This window comes from Clarias gariepinus, chromosome 20 (genome assembly GCF_024256425.1).
Source record: "Clarias gariepinus isolate MV-2021 ecotype Netherlands chromosome 20, CGAR_prim_01v2, whole genome shotgun sequence".
NCBI lineage: Eukaryota > Metazoa > Chordata > Actinopteri > Siluriformes > Clariidae > Clarias > Clarias gariepinus.
The window spans coordinates 3997494-4011854 of record NC_071119.1 but is presented as its reverse complement, the minus strand read 5'-3'; the positions used below and the strand labels follow the sequence as shown (position 1 = coordinate 4011854).

The 14361-nt window shown below is 41.0% G+C and overlaps 1 protein-coding gene across 1 annotated transcript; it reads left to right on the top strand.

Annotated features, from left to right (window-relative positions):
• Nucleotides 1-5441: 5441 nt before the first annotated feature.
• pgm2 (phosphoglucomutase 2) lies at nucleotides 5442-14128 on the top strand. Its single transcript, XM_053479412.1, has 13 exons — nucleotides 5442-5623; nucleotides 9198-9365; nucleotides 9449-9640; nucleotides 9725-9808; nucleotides 9891-10084; nucleotides 10161-10350; nucleotides 10444-10541; nucleotides 10625-10805; nucleotides 10889-10982; nucleotides 12023-12152; nucleotides 12818-13007; nucleotides 13095-13228; nucleotides 13365-14128. Exons 1-13 carry the CDS (start codon nucleotides 5546-5548, stop codon nucleotides 13471-13473), a joined length of 1842 nt encoding a protein of 613 aa, XP_053335387.1. The 5' UTR covers nucleotides 5442-5545; the 3' UTR covers nucleotides 13474-14128.
• Nucleotides 14129-14361: the final 233 nt, after the last annotated feature.

The following is a 14361-nucleotide window of genomic DNA, read 5'->3' as shown; positions in this document are numbered from 1 at the left end:
TATCTCAAAATGATGGACTTTAGTAAGTTTTTTTAATTCATTAGTGGTTATTTAAAGGGCAGGTTTTTTTGTCATATGAACAACGTATCCGTAATGCACAAGAACAGGACCTTTACTTCTTTCCTCATCCTTTTATCTTTCCATCTTTCTGTTTCATTCATACTCACAGTAAAAATGCACTACCTTACTTGTTCCCACACCTGTTCCCACATTCACCAGAACAGAATTCATTCTGAATGTTTGGTACGAGGGTGAGTGATTAAAAAATGATCTGCACTTGCGTTCAAGGCTCCTTTTTTCCCAGTCACTCAGTTCATTTGATGACTTAATTGTGATTTGCACAAAAGAAGATTGCAGTGAATTAAATTCATTGATTTATTTGTAGTCTGATGGTCTACCTGGTACTGAAACGACTCACATAAGTGCATAAACAGAAGCATTTGGATTTTTTTGCAATTTCGATACTTTAAGAAAGGTGAAAGTTTCTTAAAGAGAATCATTACTGGTGACGAGACACGGATTCATCACTATGAGCCTGAGAGTAAACGGCAAAGTCTGGAACGGAAACATCCTCAATAACCAACTGAGAAAAAGTTCAAAAGTCAACCATCAGCTGAAAAATTCATCAATGTTGATAGTTTTCTGGGATTCTCAAGGGCCAAAAGTATTAGAACATCATCAGGAAAAAGGTTCAACAATCAACAGTGCTCGTTACAGTGAGACACTTATTGAAGAGCTGAAGCCTGAACTTTGTATTAGACACAGAGGACTGATATCGAGAGTGTCATGATCTCGTGTGACGATGCACATCCGCACACTTGTGCTCACTGTCGACACTCTAAAAAAACCTTGGTTTTAAGGTGTTAGAGCGTCCTCCGTATAGTCCTGATCTCGCTCCATCAGACTTTCACCCATTTGGTCCCCTGAAAGCAGCCCTACCAGGACAAAGATACATTTCTGGTGAAAAAGTTAGGACAGCGGTGCATTCGTGGCTCGCAGCTCAGCCTAAAACATTTTTTAATGAGGGAATACGGGAGCTTGTCGGCAGACGGACAAAGTATACTGAAAAACATGGATATTATACAAAAATATTATGTAATTGACCTTTCTAAAAGTTGAAATCCTACAGCTGGAGTGCGGATCATTTTTGACTCACCTTTGTAGAAACTGATGAGGATCTCTTGACCTGGATCTGTTGACCAGGAGCTGTACTTTAGATGTTTTGTGCAGGCGTACCAAAGGTTATAAATAATAAGATTGTACTTTATTTATTTATTTATTTATTTATTTTTGGCGATATAGACTTTGAATCATGTAACTAGACTTCTTTTCATTATTTGAATTTCCATAAGCTGTATTATGTAGCATTTACAGTACATGTATATATTTTTTAATACTGTATGTGTTCTTGCTCTATGTCTGGCTCCTTGCATCTGAAATGAACTTCCATTTCTTTGTGCTTGTTTTTAGTAACCTTAGTACTGTAACAGGGGCTGTGATTGGGTTGTCTGGAATCGTGACCTGTCACATTTGTTTATTGAATGAAGACACTGATTTCATCAAACTCTCTGGCATTAGTTTTTTTTTCTTCTAATGGCCTGAATCATAGGACCACTCCTAACAGGAGCAGGTGATTAAGCTTTGACAGTCATACGACATAAGGATTGTAATATTGCTTTTTTCAGTCAGGTGTGTGGACTAACCTGGAAGCTGCTGTGCACTGTCCTTATTAGGCATGCTTCGTACCGTACACATACTGTACTTTAACCCTTATGACACGGACCGGGGGAATGCATGCAGATAACCGAAGCATGACCTGATCGAGCGTTGGCGGCTCAATCCAAATGGGGGAATGAATGAACAAAGGAATGAATGAATGTATAGATAATGAAATGCAATCTCTGTTCATTTGTAATGCAGTATTCACTATTAAAAAGAGACTCGAAATGACTGAAGCGTCTTGCATCTAGTAGTGTTTATTTTCGTACTAACCAATCTTTGTTTATACTTTAGTCCTTTGGTCTCACCAACCAGTGAACCTCTCCTATGGATGATACTAGAGATGAAGGAAAAAATAATAATTTGGTTACGTGTTGTGATTCTTTTGAATGGCTGTTCCCGTATCACCACACTGAACCCAAGATATATTTTTTTCATTATGTTTTAATTTCTAAGGTTAGCACTGTGGCCTCACAATTCCAGGGTTAGGGGTTTGATTCCCACCTCGGGTCTGTATGTGTGTCCTTCTAATGCTTGGTGGGTTTCCTGCTATGGATTGGCACCCCTTCCAGGGCGAGCCCTGCCTTATAACTTGATCCCCCTAGGATAGGCTCCAGGGCCCGTATTGACAAAGCTTCTTAGAATTCTCTCAGAGAGCTCTTATCATAGCGTAAAAATTCCTAGCTGAGAGTCCTAGACTAAAAGTAATTCAGGAAACTTCTCAGAGCAACTTAAAATACAAAAAAAAACAACTTTATCTTAATGAGGAGTTTACTAGGAATGACGCAACAATTTAAGGACTGAGATTGGTTAATAAAAAAAAAATCTGTAAAGGTCTTCAAATGGACACTTTGTAAAAAAATAGAATATATGATGATAGAACAGACGATGAAATCATAATGTTTGTATATATTAAAAAATTTTATAATCATGACTACAGGCTACTTTTCCTATTACCTTAGGAGCTGATTTGGGGCAAATATGTTTAATTAATCATTTTTATCTTTATTAGGATTTAGTCCTAAATTTAAGGGGAAATTCTAAGAAAATGTCATAATTTTAAGAATTTTCCCAGAATTTCGTCACAAGGAGCAACTTTTAGGCTTAAGAAGCTTTGTGAATACGAACCCAGGCCTCCTGCGACCCTGTACATGAATCCTGTGTGGTGAAAAATAATGTAAAATCTCACAACAGGCAAATCCGCAGGCAACCACACTGTGGGTAATCAGGAGAAACTTGCAGAAATTAGCTTACACCAGGTATGAGAGCAAGTCGCTCCGGTATAGGGGAAAACTGAAAAGAACAGACATCATTATACTAAAAGAATCGTAACCTAGGTATCATGATGATGTCTTATCGGGTAGCCCCTTGTGATTCCTGTCCCTATTTGATACTGTCGTTGTCCTTGCAAATACAGTTGGACGGAATTCTAGATGATCAGCTCAGATTTACTGACTGCATTATTTAAACCCGAAGGTCCCACACACTTCTCCGTCTCCTTCATAACATCATATTATATAAAGACTCGATGGTCCTGAATTACACACTGGCTCAGATCGGCAACTTTGTCTAATGTAAGAGTTCACTGGCTCTAGTTTGAATAAACCGTTTCTCAATTGCACATCTTGAACTTTTTCAAACATTGCATAACATTATAGTTTCTTAGGCTGGTCTGATGGGAATTTCCACATTACACTGCAGCAACGAAGAACTCAAAGTGCTGATTAATGTTTACTTCCTCAAAAGTCAGAACTTGCTTTCTTGAACTTGGTTGAGCAAAACCTTCTGCAACATGATGTTATCATCCTCCCTACAGTTAATGAATCATCCTCGAAACCAGCAATAATGTCTAAAAACCGCTTCAGAAAGCCCGACGCAATCGTTCAGGAAGTCAGAGATGTCACAGCCGCGGTGTCAGGTGACCTCAGATGGAGTGACTGATATCTTTCGGACACTTTTTTGGACCGCAACCTTCAGGACGTGGAAGGTTGCAATCTGATCTCGGGACACCCGGGACACTTCCGTGTGCAGGTTTTTCAGCTGGAAAGCGACCTTTTGGACGCGACTCTCTGAAGTCTCATTACTCTGTGTGATATTTTTGGGTGTTAACAGTTTGTTAGCCGGTTGAGCTAGCAGGTGGTCAGTGAGGTGTTTCTAAACTAGCAGTTTACTAGTCAGATAACAACTCGTCATGGTAGGAGGATATTAATGTTTCTCACAGTCTGTTTCTGCTTCTGATTGCAGAAGGATATTACGGATGTTTCGAAACTCTAAAGCTAATCTTCCCAGTAGGTTCTTGGAAGGTTCTGGTGCAACATCATATACCAACGTTCTTAAAAGGTTAAATAACCAAAAATAACATTACCTTAACTGAACTTGTAAAACAAATCTCCAAACAATACCTAACTTTTTTTTCATTAAAATACTGTAAGTTACATCGCACAAGCATTTTCATAATTATCTCATATTATTTAATAATTATCTGCACTGCTATGAGATATAATTTTCAGAAAACTCAAGTGATTTCATAAAAAAAAAAAAAAAAAAACTAAACTTACACTTAGCTATTTGATACAGTGGGAGCACACTGATGTGTTTCTAAGCGAGCAAATGTTTAAGTCGGTTAGCTACTTGGTTAGCCAACAATGGACTGTTCTCTCTGTTGCTGTCTGGGAAGCGATTCCGCTCCCTGAAGGCCAACACAGTGAGACTGAGGAGGAGCTTCTTCCCGCAGGCGATAAGGTCTCTCAATCACACCACCACACAGGAGTAATGTCTTTCAAACATTGACAGGACAATCATGGACACATTCATGCAATACATATTTATATATCTGAAACCATTGCACATGTTACTTTCATAAGTTACTTTATACAATACATGTTTATATATCTGCCATTGCACATGACACTTTGCCACTTTGAAACATTTTGTAATCTTTATATATATATATTTCCCCCCTATATTCCTATATTTCTATATTTTGTAATATTTTTATTGTGCCCTTATTTGTACAGTTTGTTTATTTTACTAGTTACATTTATTGTCTTTTGTATTTCATTTCTTTTTATTAATATTTATTCCTTATATATAGTTTTATTTCCTTTTTAAGGTCACCGGAGGTCGTACAAGCATTTCACTGCATATCGTACTGTGAATATTTGAATTTTTTTATTATTTTTTTTTACTTCGGATAAGCACGTACGTTTCTTCCATAGTTTATTATTGGATTTTACTGTTTAAAAACAATTATTATTGGATAAAAGCAAAATATTAATTATAATTTTAATGTGAGTAAAGTGTAGCCGTGTGGCAATCAGTAGAAGTGTACAGTAGAGGTGATGTACATTTTCTGTATTATATGTATAACATTAAACAAAAAAATTAAATCAGCACCAGTGCTGTGTTTTGGATGATATATATGCACACACACATAGACACACACAAAAAAGCACACACACATGCAACAAAAAGAAATAAATATATAAATATATGTTATTTAAATATAAATTATATATACATTAAACATTAAACAAAGAAATAAAATCAGCACCATATTTATATGTAATATAACATTAAACACTTTAGAAATACTAGCTGTGGACCACGCTACCGTGCTACTCCGCACGTCTGGGCACGCCCTCTGGTGACATCATCGGTGACGTCACACACGCGGAAGCGACACTCTTCTCAACGGGTCCCTCTGTATTTGGTCCCGCCCCTTCCGTCACAGTGCTGTAGATTAGCGCAGAGCGGTCCATGTGTGTGTGTGTTGAATCGGATTAAACTAACTGATTTCAATTAAAATACAAATAAAATACACACCATGTCGGAGGACGGAGTGGACAGTACCGGGGACGTGGCTCTGGACAGCGCGGTTAAACAGTGGTTAGAGTTTGACAAGGTGAGTAAAGTGGTGTTTTATATGATGATGATGATATTAATAATTATGTGTAATGAGTGTACTGTATATACCTGCCTCCATGATGGCGAGACCGAGAGCGCGCGCTAACTACAGGAAGTGAGGGGGAGCGTCTCAAACCGCTCAGTGTCCACTGTGTAGGTCTGCTAGGTAGTGTGGACAACAGAGCGTTTACACAGTGTAGGATCAGATTTCATTAGAAAGAGGTGTGTATATATATATATATATGTTTTATGTGTGTGTGTGTGTGTGTGTTTGTATATGTGTGTGTGTGTGTGTGTGTGTGTGTATGTGTGTGTATGTATGTGTGTGTGTATGTGTGTGTGTGTGTGTATGTATGTGTGTGTGTGTGTGTGTGTGTGTGTGTGTGTGTGTATATGTGTGTGTGTGTGTATATGTGTGTGTGTGTGTGTATATGTGTGTGTGTGTATATGTGTGTATATGTATGTGTGTATATGTGTGTGTGTGTGTGTATATGTGTGTGTGTGTGTGTATATGTGTGTGTGTGTATATGTGTGTATATGTATGTGTGTATATGTGTGTGTGTGTGTGTGTGTGTGTCTGACCTGTTCTACATTCAGACATTCATTTAGTGCTCTTGTGGATGTGTTCAGGATTCAAACTGACAGCTCAGTGCAACTTACTCATCTGTCCCACACACACACACACGACACACACACACAAACATCTTTCTAATAAAGTCTGATCCTAAAATGTCAAAGGATTAAAAGTTACCCATAGCAACATAAATACTTTTTTTAAATTGTCGAAATAGTGTGAGAATGTTAAGAATAATTTAATACCTGTGACTAAACTAATAGTCTTTGAATAAACATGTGTTCAAATCATTTTCTCAAACTGATTCTTTTCAACGAATCGATTCAAACTTGTGCATCTAGTCAGTGTTATACAGGGAGGGTATCGAAAAGCTTTGAGTTTTTCCGCCGTACCTCCTCCTTCCTCAGACTTCCCTTACAACCTGACATTAGAGTTCGCCATGTTGAAAAAGACCATTTAATGATCCTCGACATGAAGGGTGGCGCATCGTGAGGAGTCTGAGGACTGTTCCATCTGACACACAAACAACTGCAGCCGTGTTCTGGGTTGTTCTCTGAAGATCATCATGCACAAGTTGTCTAAAGGGGTTGAGCTCACTGAGGGTCTTCCTGATCTCTCGTCGTCTTCCAGTGATGTTTTTCCGCCTTTGCCATTTAAAACATCTCGAACGACTCGTTGCTGCATCGCCATAAACTTGCCGAAACGTCTCTGTGACCGATTTGCCCAGTTTTATTTTACCTTCACTCTTTGTTCTAACTGGCTGCCCATGAAGAAGTAGCAGACGTTTTGACTCACGATGATGTCACAGGACGATGTCTTTTGGCACGCTGACTTATGAAGGCCGGTGCTCCCTGTGACTGTGTGCGGCCATCTGGTGGCCTGTTACAAAAACTTTAAAAAAATAAATAAATCTTACCTTTAGGGCTGTACTTCAAAACCATTTTCATTTTCGGGTAAGACAACGAGAACAATGTGATCAATACTAGGTGTGTCAGGTAATTATTTACTCGTTTAACAACAACACAACTTGCTGAACTTTCCACAGGATTTTTTTGACTAAATCTGACTCCATGCATTTTATAGACTTTATGTTTAATTACAGCAATGAGATCTCCACATTCAGGAAGTACCTTCAAAACGTTAATATCTTTATATGTTGGAAATACAAAGAAAAACTAGATCGGGAGGCCAAAAACTTTACAGTATCTGGAATTTTGTCTTTATTGGAAAAAAAAATTGAAAAGAAAAAGGCATGTAAGATTTTTCCTAATAAAGTCCATTGATTGTCTGTAACCTAAAGAGAAGGATATTTTTGTGATAAAAGAATTCAATTAAAAGGGGGATATTTCAATAAAGTAACATAAAATAATATAAAAACTTTAAGCTGGAAAATGTACAACATTTAGGACCAAGGACCAAATCCTAAAAAAGATGTCTGTCCAAAATTAAGGAACATCTTCACCACCGAGAGACCCTTCAGAACATCGCACGAAACTCCAAGTCTACTGAATAACCTGGTTATCACCTCTACAGAGTTTTTCTAATTCACTTGATGGCACAGCCATACTCCAGGAGTGTGTATGAGCGGCTCTGGGAGCACGAGGACTCATTTTCAAATATGACCTGTGTGGGACTTTTTAACATGGAAATTATTATTATTATTATTAAAATAAGCTGTTGCCTTCAGGAGATACCGCAGAAACCATCCTTGAATAGCGGCTTAAGAGTGTCTAAAGATCTTGAAGTTGTTTAGATAACATTGTGACAACCAGGACAAAATATTTCTATCTCATCAGCCTGACTGAGCCGCCCGAGTGAGTGTTTAGCCGACACACCTCGTATCAGTTATTATCTGTTGTTCCTCTTTCATTCCCGTCGTCTTTCCTTAAAACGGTTTTGAAGTGAATCCTGAGGACCAAATCACTACTTCAGCTCTGCACAAGAGGTTCTGTAACAGAACGCCTCGTTCATGCTGTAGCCTCAAGTCAAGCCACTCGAGGTGACACGTGAAACTTATTCAGAAACTAAATTGAAACTGATGTGCAGGGGGATTTCGACAATTTAGGATTAAATTGAGTTAACGTCGTCCAGGCGAGTGTTCATGAGTCACATGACAGAAACTCACATGTCCTTCACAGGAGATGTATATACAGTGCTGTAAAAAGGGTTTTGACTTTACATTTCTTTTTTGGGCATATTTGCCTCACTTAAATGATTGAGATCATTAAACAAATTTTAATATTACACCCACTCATCCTGGCTAAATCCTCAATCAACTCTAATTAGCCACATTTTTTGAGTTAAATTTCACTTGCCACATCCAGGATTGTTAAATCAAAAAATAGAACTTGTTAAAATCTTGATTATCGCCAAGAATTTTGGGCAAATATTCTGTGGACTGATAAGACAAAAGTTGAACTTTTTGGGAAGTTTCATAAAAAAGAACATCACACTAACAGTCAGACATAGTGGTGGTGGTGCGGTGGTCTGGGGCTTTGCAGCTTCAAAACATGGATGACTTGCCATAATAGATGGAACCATGAATTCTGTGCTCTACCAGAAATCCCGAAGGAGAATGTCCGGGCATCAGTTTGTGACCTCAACCTCAACAGATTATGTAGCACCCTTGAATGGTTTAAAAATAAATAAAGTTAAGGTTTTGGAGCGGCTTAGTCAGACTTAAATCTGATTAGGATGACCTTAAACAGGCTGTTTATGCTCAAAAACTCTCCAGTGTGCCCAAATTAAAACAACTCCGCAAAGAAGAGTGGGCCAAAATTCCTCCACCGTGATGTGAAAGTCTCATTCCCAGTTATCACAAATGCTTGATTGCAGATGTTTGCCGCCAAATTGCCGCCGGGCAATTACTTTTTCACAAAGGGCCAGGCAGGTTTCGACAGCCTTTTTTCCCCATAATAAATAAAAACTTTATTTCAAAAACTGCCTTCTCTGTATCTTCTTCTTCCGTTCATAATTTCTCCGACTTTGCGCTTAACAGAACAAGAAGACGGCGGCGTGCGTGCGAGAGTTGGTGAAAACGGGAAACCTGGACGAGCTGCGCAAATGTTTCGGCGCCCGCATGGAGTTCGGGACGGCGGGTCTGAGAGCGGCCATGGGGCCGGGCGTGTCGCGTATGAACGACGTCACCATCATCCAGACCACGCAGGTGAGACCAAACACAATCAAGCGCGTGTTCAGGGAAGCGCTATAGAAAGAGCGCTCTAAGATTTTTTTTTTTTCCCTCCGTAGGGGTTCTGCCGCTATCTGGAGCGGATTTTCGAGGATCTGAAGCAGCGCGGCGTGGTGATCGGGTTCGACGCGCGCCAGCACACTCCCAGCGCCTCCAGCAGCAAGCGCTTTGCCTCTCTGGCTGCCGCCGTGTTCGTCAGCCGGGGAGTTCCTGTTCACCTTTTCTCCGTCTTCACTCCCACGCCATACGTGGTGCGTATTCTAGGGACGTTTTAGTTTTTTATTATTAAAATGAAAGTAGTTCAGGATCTCAGATATGCTCATCTTTCTCCTCAGCCGTTCACTGTTTCCCGACTGGGTCTCTGCGCTGGGATCATGGTGACGGCATCGCACAACCCTAAACAGGACAACGGTTACAAGGTGCGTCCAGGCGTCTAGTAGAGTCACGTCATAACCGAAGTTTAACTGGAAATCCGATTCACGTGCTGCTGTCCACTGTTAGGTGTACTGGGAGAATGGCGCTCAGATCGTCTCCCCTCACGACAAAGAGATCTCCTCGGCTATAGAGGAGAACCTGGAGCCGTGGGCAGAGTCGTGGGATATGGACGCCGCCGCCCGGAGCGCTCTGCTCAAAGACCCGTATCAGGATATCCACCAGGGATACCTGCAGGCTATTCAGCAGCACTGCTTCCACAGGTACACGCACGCAGGTGTGAAAAGAAATAAGTGGTCTTTATTTACACACCTAAGTGTTTTTTTTTTACACACACAGAGAGCTGAACAAGGGTTCGAAGGTGAAGATCGTACACACCTCCGTGCACGGCGTGGGACACGACTTCGTCCAGGCCGCTTTTAAAGCGTTCGACCTTCCAGCGCCGTACGCGGTCGAGGAGCAGAAAGAACCCGACCCAGAGTTCCCGACTGTGGTGTACCCTAATCCTGAGGAAGGAGCCGGAGTGCTGGTACACACTGATGAACACGAGCGCAAAAACCTTCTTCATAAACAATGCTTGCTCTTTGTAGTTACATGACTGTGTGTGTGTGTGTGTGTGTAGACCCTGTCTTTTGCACTGGCAGACCGAGAGGGAGCCACCGTGGTTCTGGCTAACGATCCAGATGCGGACCGACTGGCCATGGCTGAGAAACAGCTGAGGTGTGTGTGTGTGTGTGTGTTTGTGAAAGAGTCTTCTTTCGCGCCTGTCGCATAGTGTTACAGCCCTTGTTTTTTCTCCACAGTGGCGAGTGGAGGGTGTTCACAGGGAACGAGCTCGGAGCACTGCTCGGCTGGTGGATATTCCGGTGCTGGAAGGAGAAGCAGGACAAGACGTCCTCAGTGAAGGACGTGTACATGCTGGCCAGCACCGTCTCCTCCAAGATCCTCCGAGCCATCGCTCTGAAAGAGGGCTTCCACTTCGAGGTGACCTGAGCGTTCACTCTGTGGCCTGTTTCATCTGATCTGATCGAGATGTTCTGATCACATGTCTCTCCATCTCTCTGTAGGAGACTCTGACCGGTTTTAAGTGGATGGGGAACCGAGCGAAGCAGTTGCTGGATCAGGGGAAGACCGTCCTGTTTGCCTTCGAGGAGGCCATCGGTACGGCGGCCTAATGCTTTACACCGACACGCGGTTTATTAAAGTCTGTGTAGGATCAGGGTCTAAAAACACTTGAAACGTGAAGGCAGAACCCAAAGGTGCCCCTTGCTCCTCCAAAGGGTGCTCCCCAGCACCCTAACAACCAGCTGCATTTCCTTAGCAACCGACTACCTCCGGCTGGGGACGAAGTTAAACCTTTCATAAAGACTCTCATAGCTACGCTATAACAACCGTCAGTTAGCATAGACGCTAAGACCTAGCAGCATCAGTGGAAAATAATAGAATACCACAGGGATAGCATAGCAACCATTGAGTAACACCCTAGCAACCAACTGGGTTAGCATAGCGACCACTTGTTTGCATCCTTGCAGCCATTAAGAAACACCTTAGCAACCAACTGGGCTACCTTAGCAACCGTTAAGAAACACGCTAGCAACCAACTGGGCTACCTAAGCAACCATTAAGAAACACCCTAGCAACCAAACAGGCTACCTTAGCAACCAACTAGGTAAACATAGCGACTATTAAGAGACACCCTAGCAACCAACTGGGTTAGCAACCATTAAGAAACACCCTAGCAACCAAATGGGCTACCTAGCATTAAGAAACACCTTTGTACCCTAGCAACCACTAATAAACACCCTAGCAACCAACTGGGTTAGCAGAGCGATAGGATACAAGGGTGTTTCTTAAGTCCTAGCAACCACTAAGTAACATCCTAGCAACAAACGAGTAGAGCATAGCAACCATTAAGTAACACCCTAGCAACCAACTGGGTTAGCATAGCGACTTGTTACGAAACACCCTAGCCAAACAGCAACTAGTTTAGCCTAATAACCAGCTAGTAAGATCATTGTGATCAGATTGGATCACATAACGCAGCAAGAAAGTGTTGTTGAAGCTGAAGGCGTAAACACAGCCGCTCTAAGCTTTGACTCCTGACGTTAGCGCCGCAGCTCTTCACTGCACAGATGCTGGTGTTTGGGGTTGTGGGCTTTTGTGAACACTTGCTGTAACACACTAACACTTTGTTTATTCAGGGTACATGTGCAGCCCTGCGGTCCTGGATAAGGACGGCGTGAGCGCGGCGGCCATCGCCGGAGAGATGATCTCGTACCTGACCTCCAAAAACACCTCCGTCTCACAGCAGCTTAAAGCCATTTACGACGAGTGAGTCATACAGAACATAAAGGACGCGGAATATTTTATATTTAAATATATTATGGATCAGGTAAGATCAGAAAGATTCACAAGAATCAAAATCAAAGGTTTAGATTCGGTTAGATCAAAAAGATTCAAATTATTCAAGTTTTAGAAGTTAAAAAAAGGATTTAAAAGATTCAAATTATATTATATTATATTATATATATTTTTTAATCTAAAGAATTAAAAGACCAGAAATAGTCTAAGATTCAGAAAAATCTGGAAGTTTCAGAACGATTTAAAAAGAAAACAAAAAAAGATTCAAGAAGAATTAAAATTATACTGATTTATTTAAGGATTCTGAATGTTCAGAACAATCAGGAAAATGTAAGAACCAACAACATTTAGGGGAATCCTGAAAATACAGAAAACCTGAGAAAGACTGAAAAGAATCAGATCGAGAAGAATCGAAAAAGAATAACAGACATCAGAAAGAATCAGAAAGATTAAAATAATTCAGAAGAATAAAAAAGAATCAGAAAAATTGTATAGAATCATTCTATCAGGTTCTTCCACCTCTCTAGGTGCACATTCTGGTGTGGAGGTTGTAACTAATCTCAGTCTGTACACATCGGTCCTCAGTAGAATGTGGGTCTTCAGGTCGTTTTATACGCTTGTGTCTGCGTCTGCAGGTACGGCTACCACCTCACCAAGAACTCCTACTTCATCTGCCACGACCAGAACACCATCAGGCAGCTGTTCGAGCGTCTGAGGAACTACGACGGCCAGAACACGTACCCCAAAGAGTGCCAGGGCTTCGGCATCACCGCCGTCCGGGACCTCACCACGGGCTACGACAGCAACCGGCCTGACCTGAAAGCCGTGAGATTCACAAACATAACACTGCGGTTATTGTGACGTGGTGTCACACAGAGCACGTGTGTCTGACTAGATGTGTTCCTCTGTCAGATCCTTCCTACCAGTAAGAGCAGCCAGATGATCACCTTTAGCTTCGCTAACGGAGGCGTGGCCACCATGAGGACGAGCGGGACCGAGCCTAAGATCAAATACTACACCGAGCTGTGTGCTGCTCCAGGGAACAGGTCAGGGGGGAAAAAACTAATCCCAGTTTCACCACTAGGGGTCTCACGTGTGCGTTTTAGGTCAATGCAGGTTTTTTAAATGACTTTATGGGCTTTCATTTATTTTGATCTTTTTGTTTGTTTGTTTTTTCTTCAGCGATGTCACTCAGCTGACCGGCGAGCTCCACAGCCTGGTGGACGCCATCGTCGAGAATTTCTTCCAGCCCAAGAAAAACAACCTGATCGCCAAATCGGAGTCAGATTAAGCACTCAGCTAGCGATAGCGCTTCTGAAAAGATCTGCCGCTTCCTCAGACGATCCTGGTTTTTGGTCCGAGACGTTTCCGCGCTTTGTACGCACACACGTAAAACGTTTTCTGTCGCAGGCTGCACCTTTAGTTCAGAGGATCTGGAGCTGCGATCCTTCACTTCTTTTAGTTTAGCACTGGATCTGCAAAGCATAGCAATGTTAGCGTAATAGTGCCAGCTTCAAACACTGATCACATCGTAAATACAGGATCAATACACATTTCCGTCAACAATTTTATAACTTAACCAAAATATCCATGACACTGTGGAACTCTCGAATCCGATCAGTCGGAGGAAATTACGGTGCTGTAACGAAAAGTTTTTATCTAACAACGCAAACATTCTGACTTTTTACTTTAATTATTTAATAATCTTATTTCTGCCGGATTTAAAATGTTTAATTGTTTGCTGATTTATTAACTACTATGTGTACCTTTTTTTTTTTTTTTTTTCAATGATCACTAACATTCCTTACACATGAAGCAGAAATTCCATAACATGTTTAACATTATTCTACTCCAGTATTTAAGGATCTAAACTGTTTCTGGTTTTATAAATCCCATCTATCACATCATTGCTGTGTGTTTCGCAATAAAGCACCTAAAATCATAAACCCTGAGTGTGTGAAATACTTTTACAGATGTAAAAAATTTTAACAGGCAATGACTTCTGCCTTCTATAGCAAACACATCCACACGTACACGTCTAACCTACTGTAGCACTGAGAAACATCTTCATGTTCAAATAAGAAGGAAAACGTAGGTATTCGGTTTCTTTTATATATATATATATATATATATATATATATATATATCATGTGTGTGTGTATATTATTTATTTATTTAT

Excerpts from the sequence above, each read along its gene's own strand:
- pgm2 (XM_053479412.1), top strand. The coding sequence starts at position 5,546 with ATGTCGGAGGACGGAGTGGACAGTACCGGGGACGTGGCTCTGGACAGC. Across the intron at positions 10,085-10,160 it reads CAGCAGCACTGCTTCCACAG|AGAGCTGAACAAGGGTTCGA; the intron begins GTACACGCACGC and ends TTACACACACAG. Across the intron at positions 13,229-13,364 it reads TGTGCTGCTCCAGGGAACAG|CGATGTCACTCAGCTGACCG; the intron begins GTCAGGGGGGAA and ends TTTTTTCTTCAG.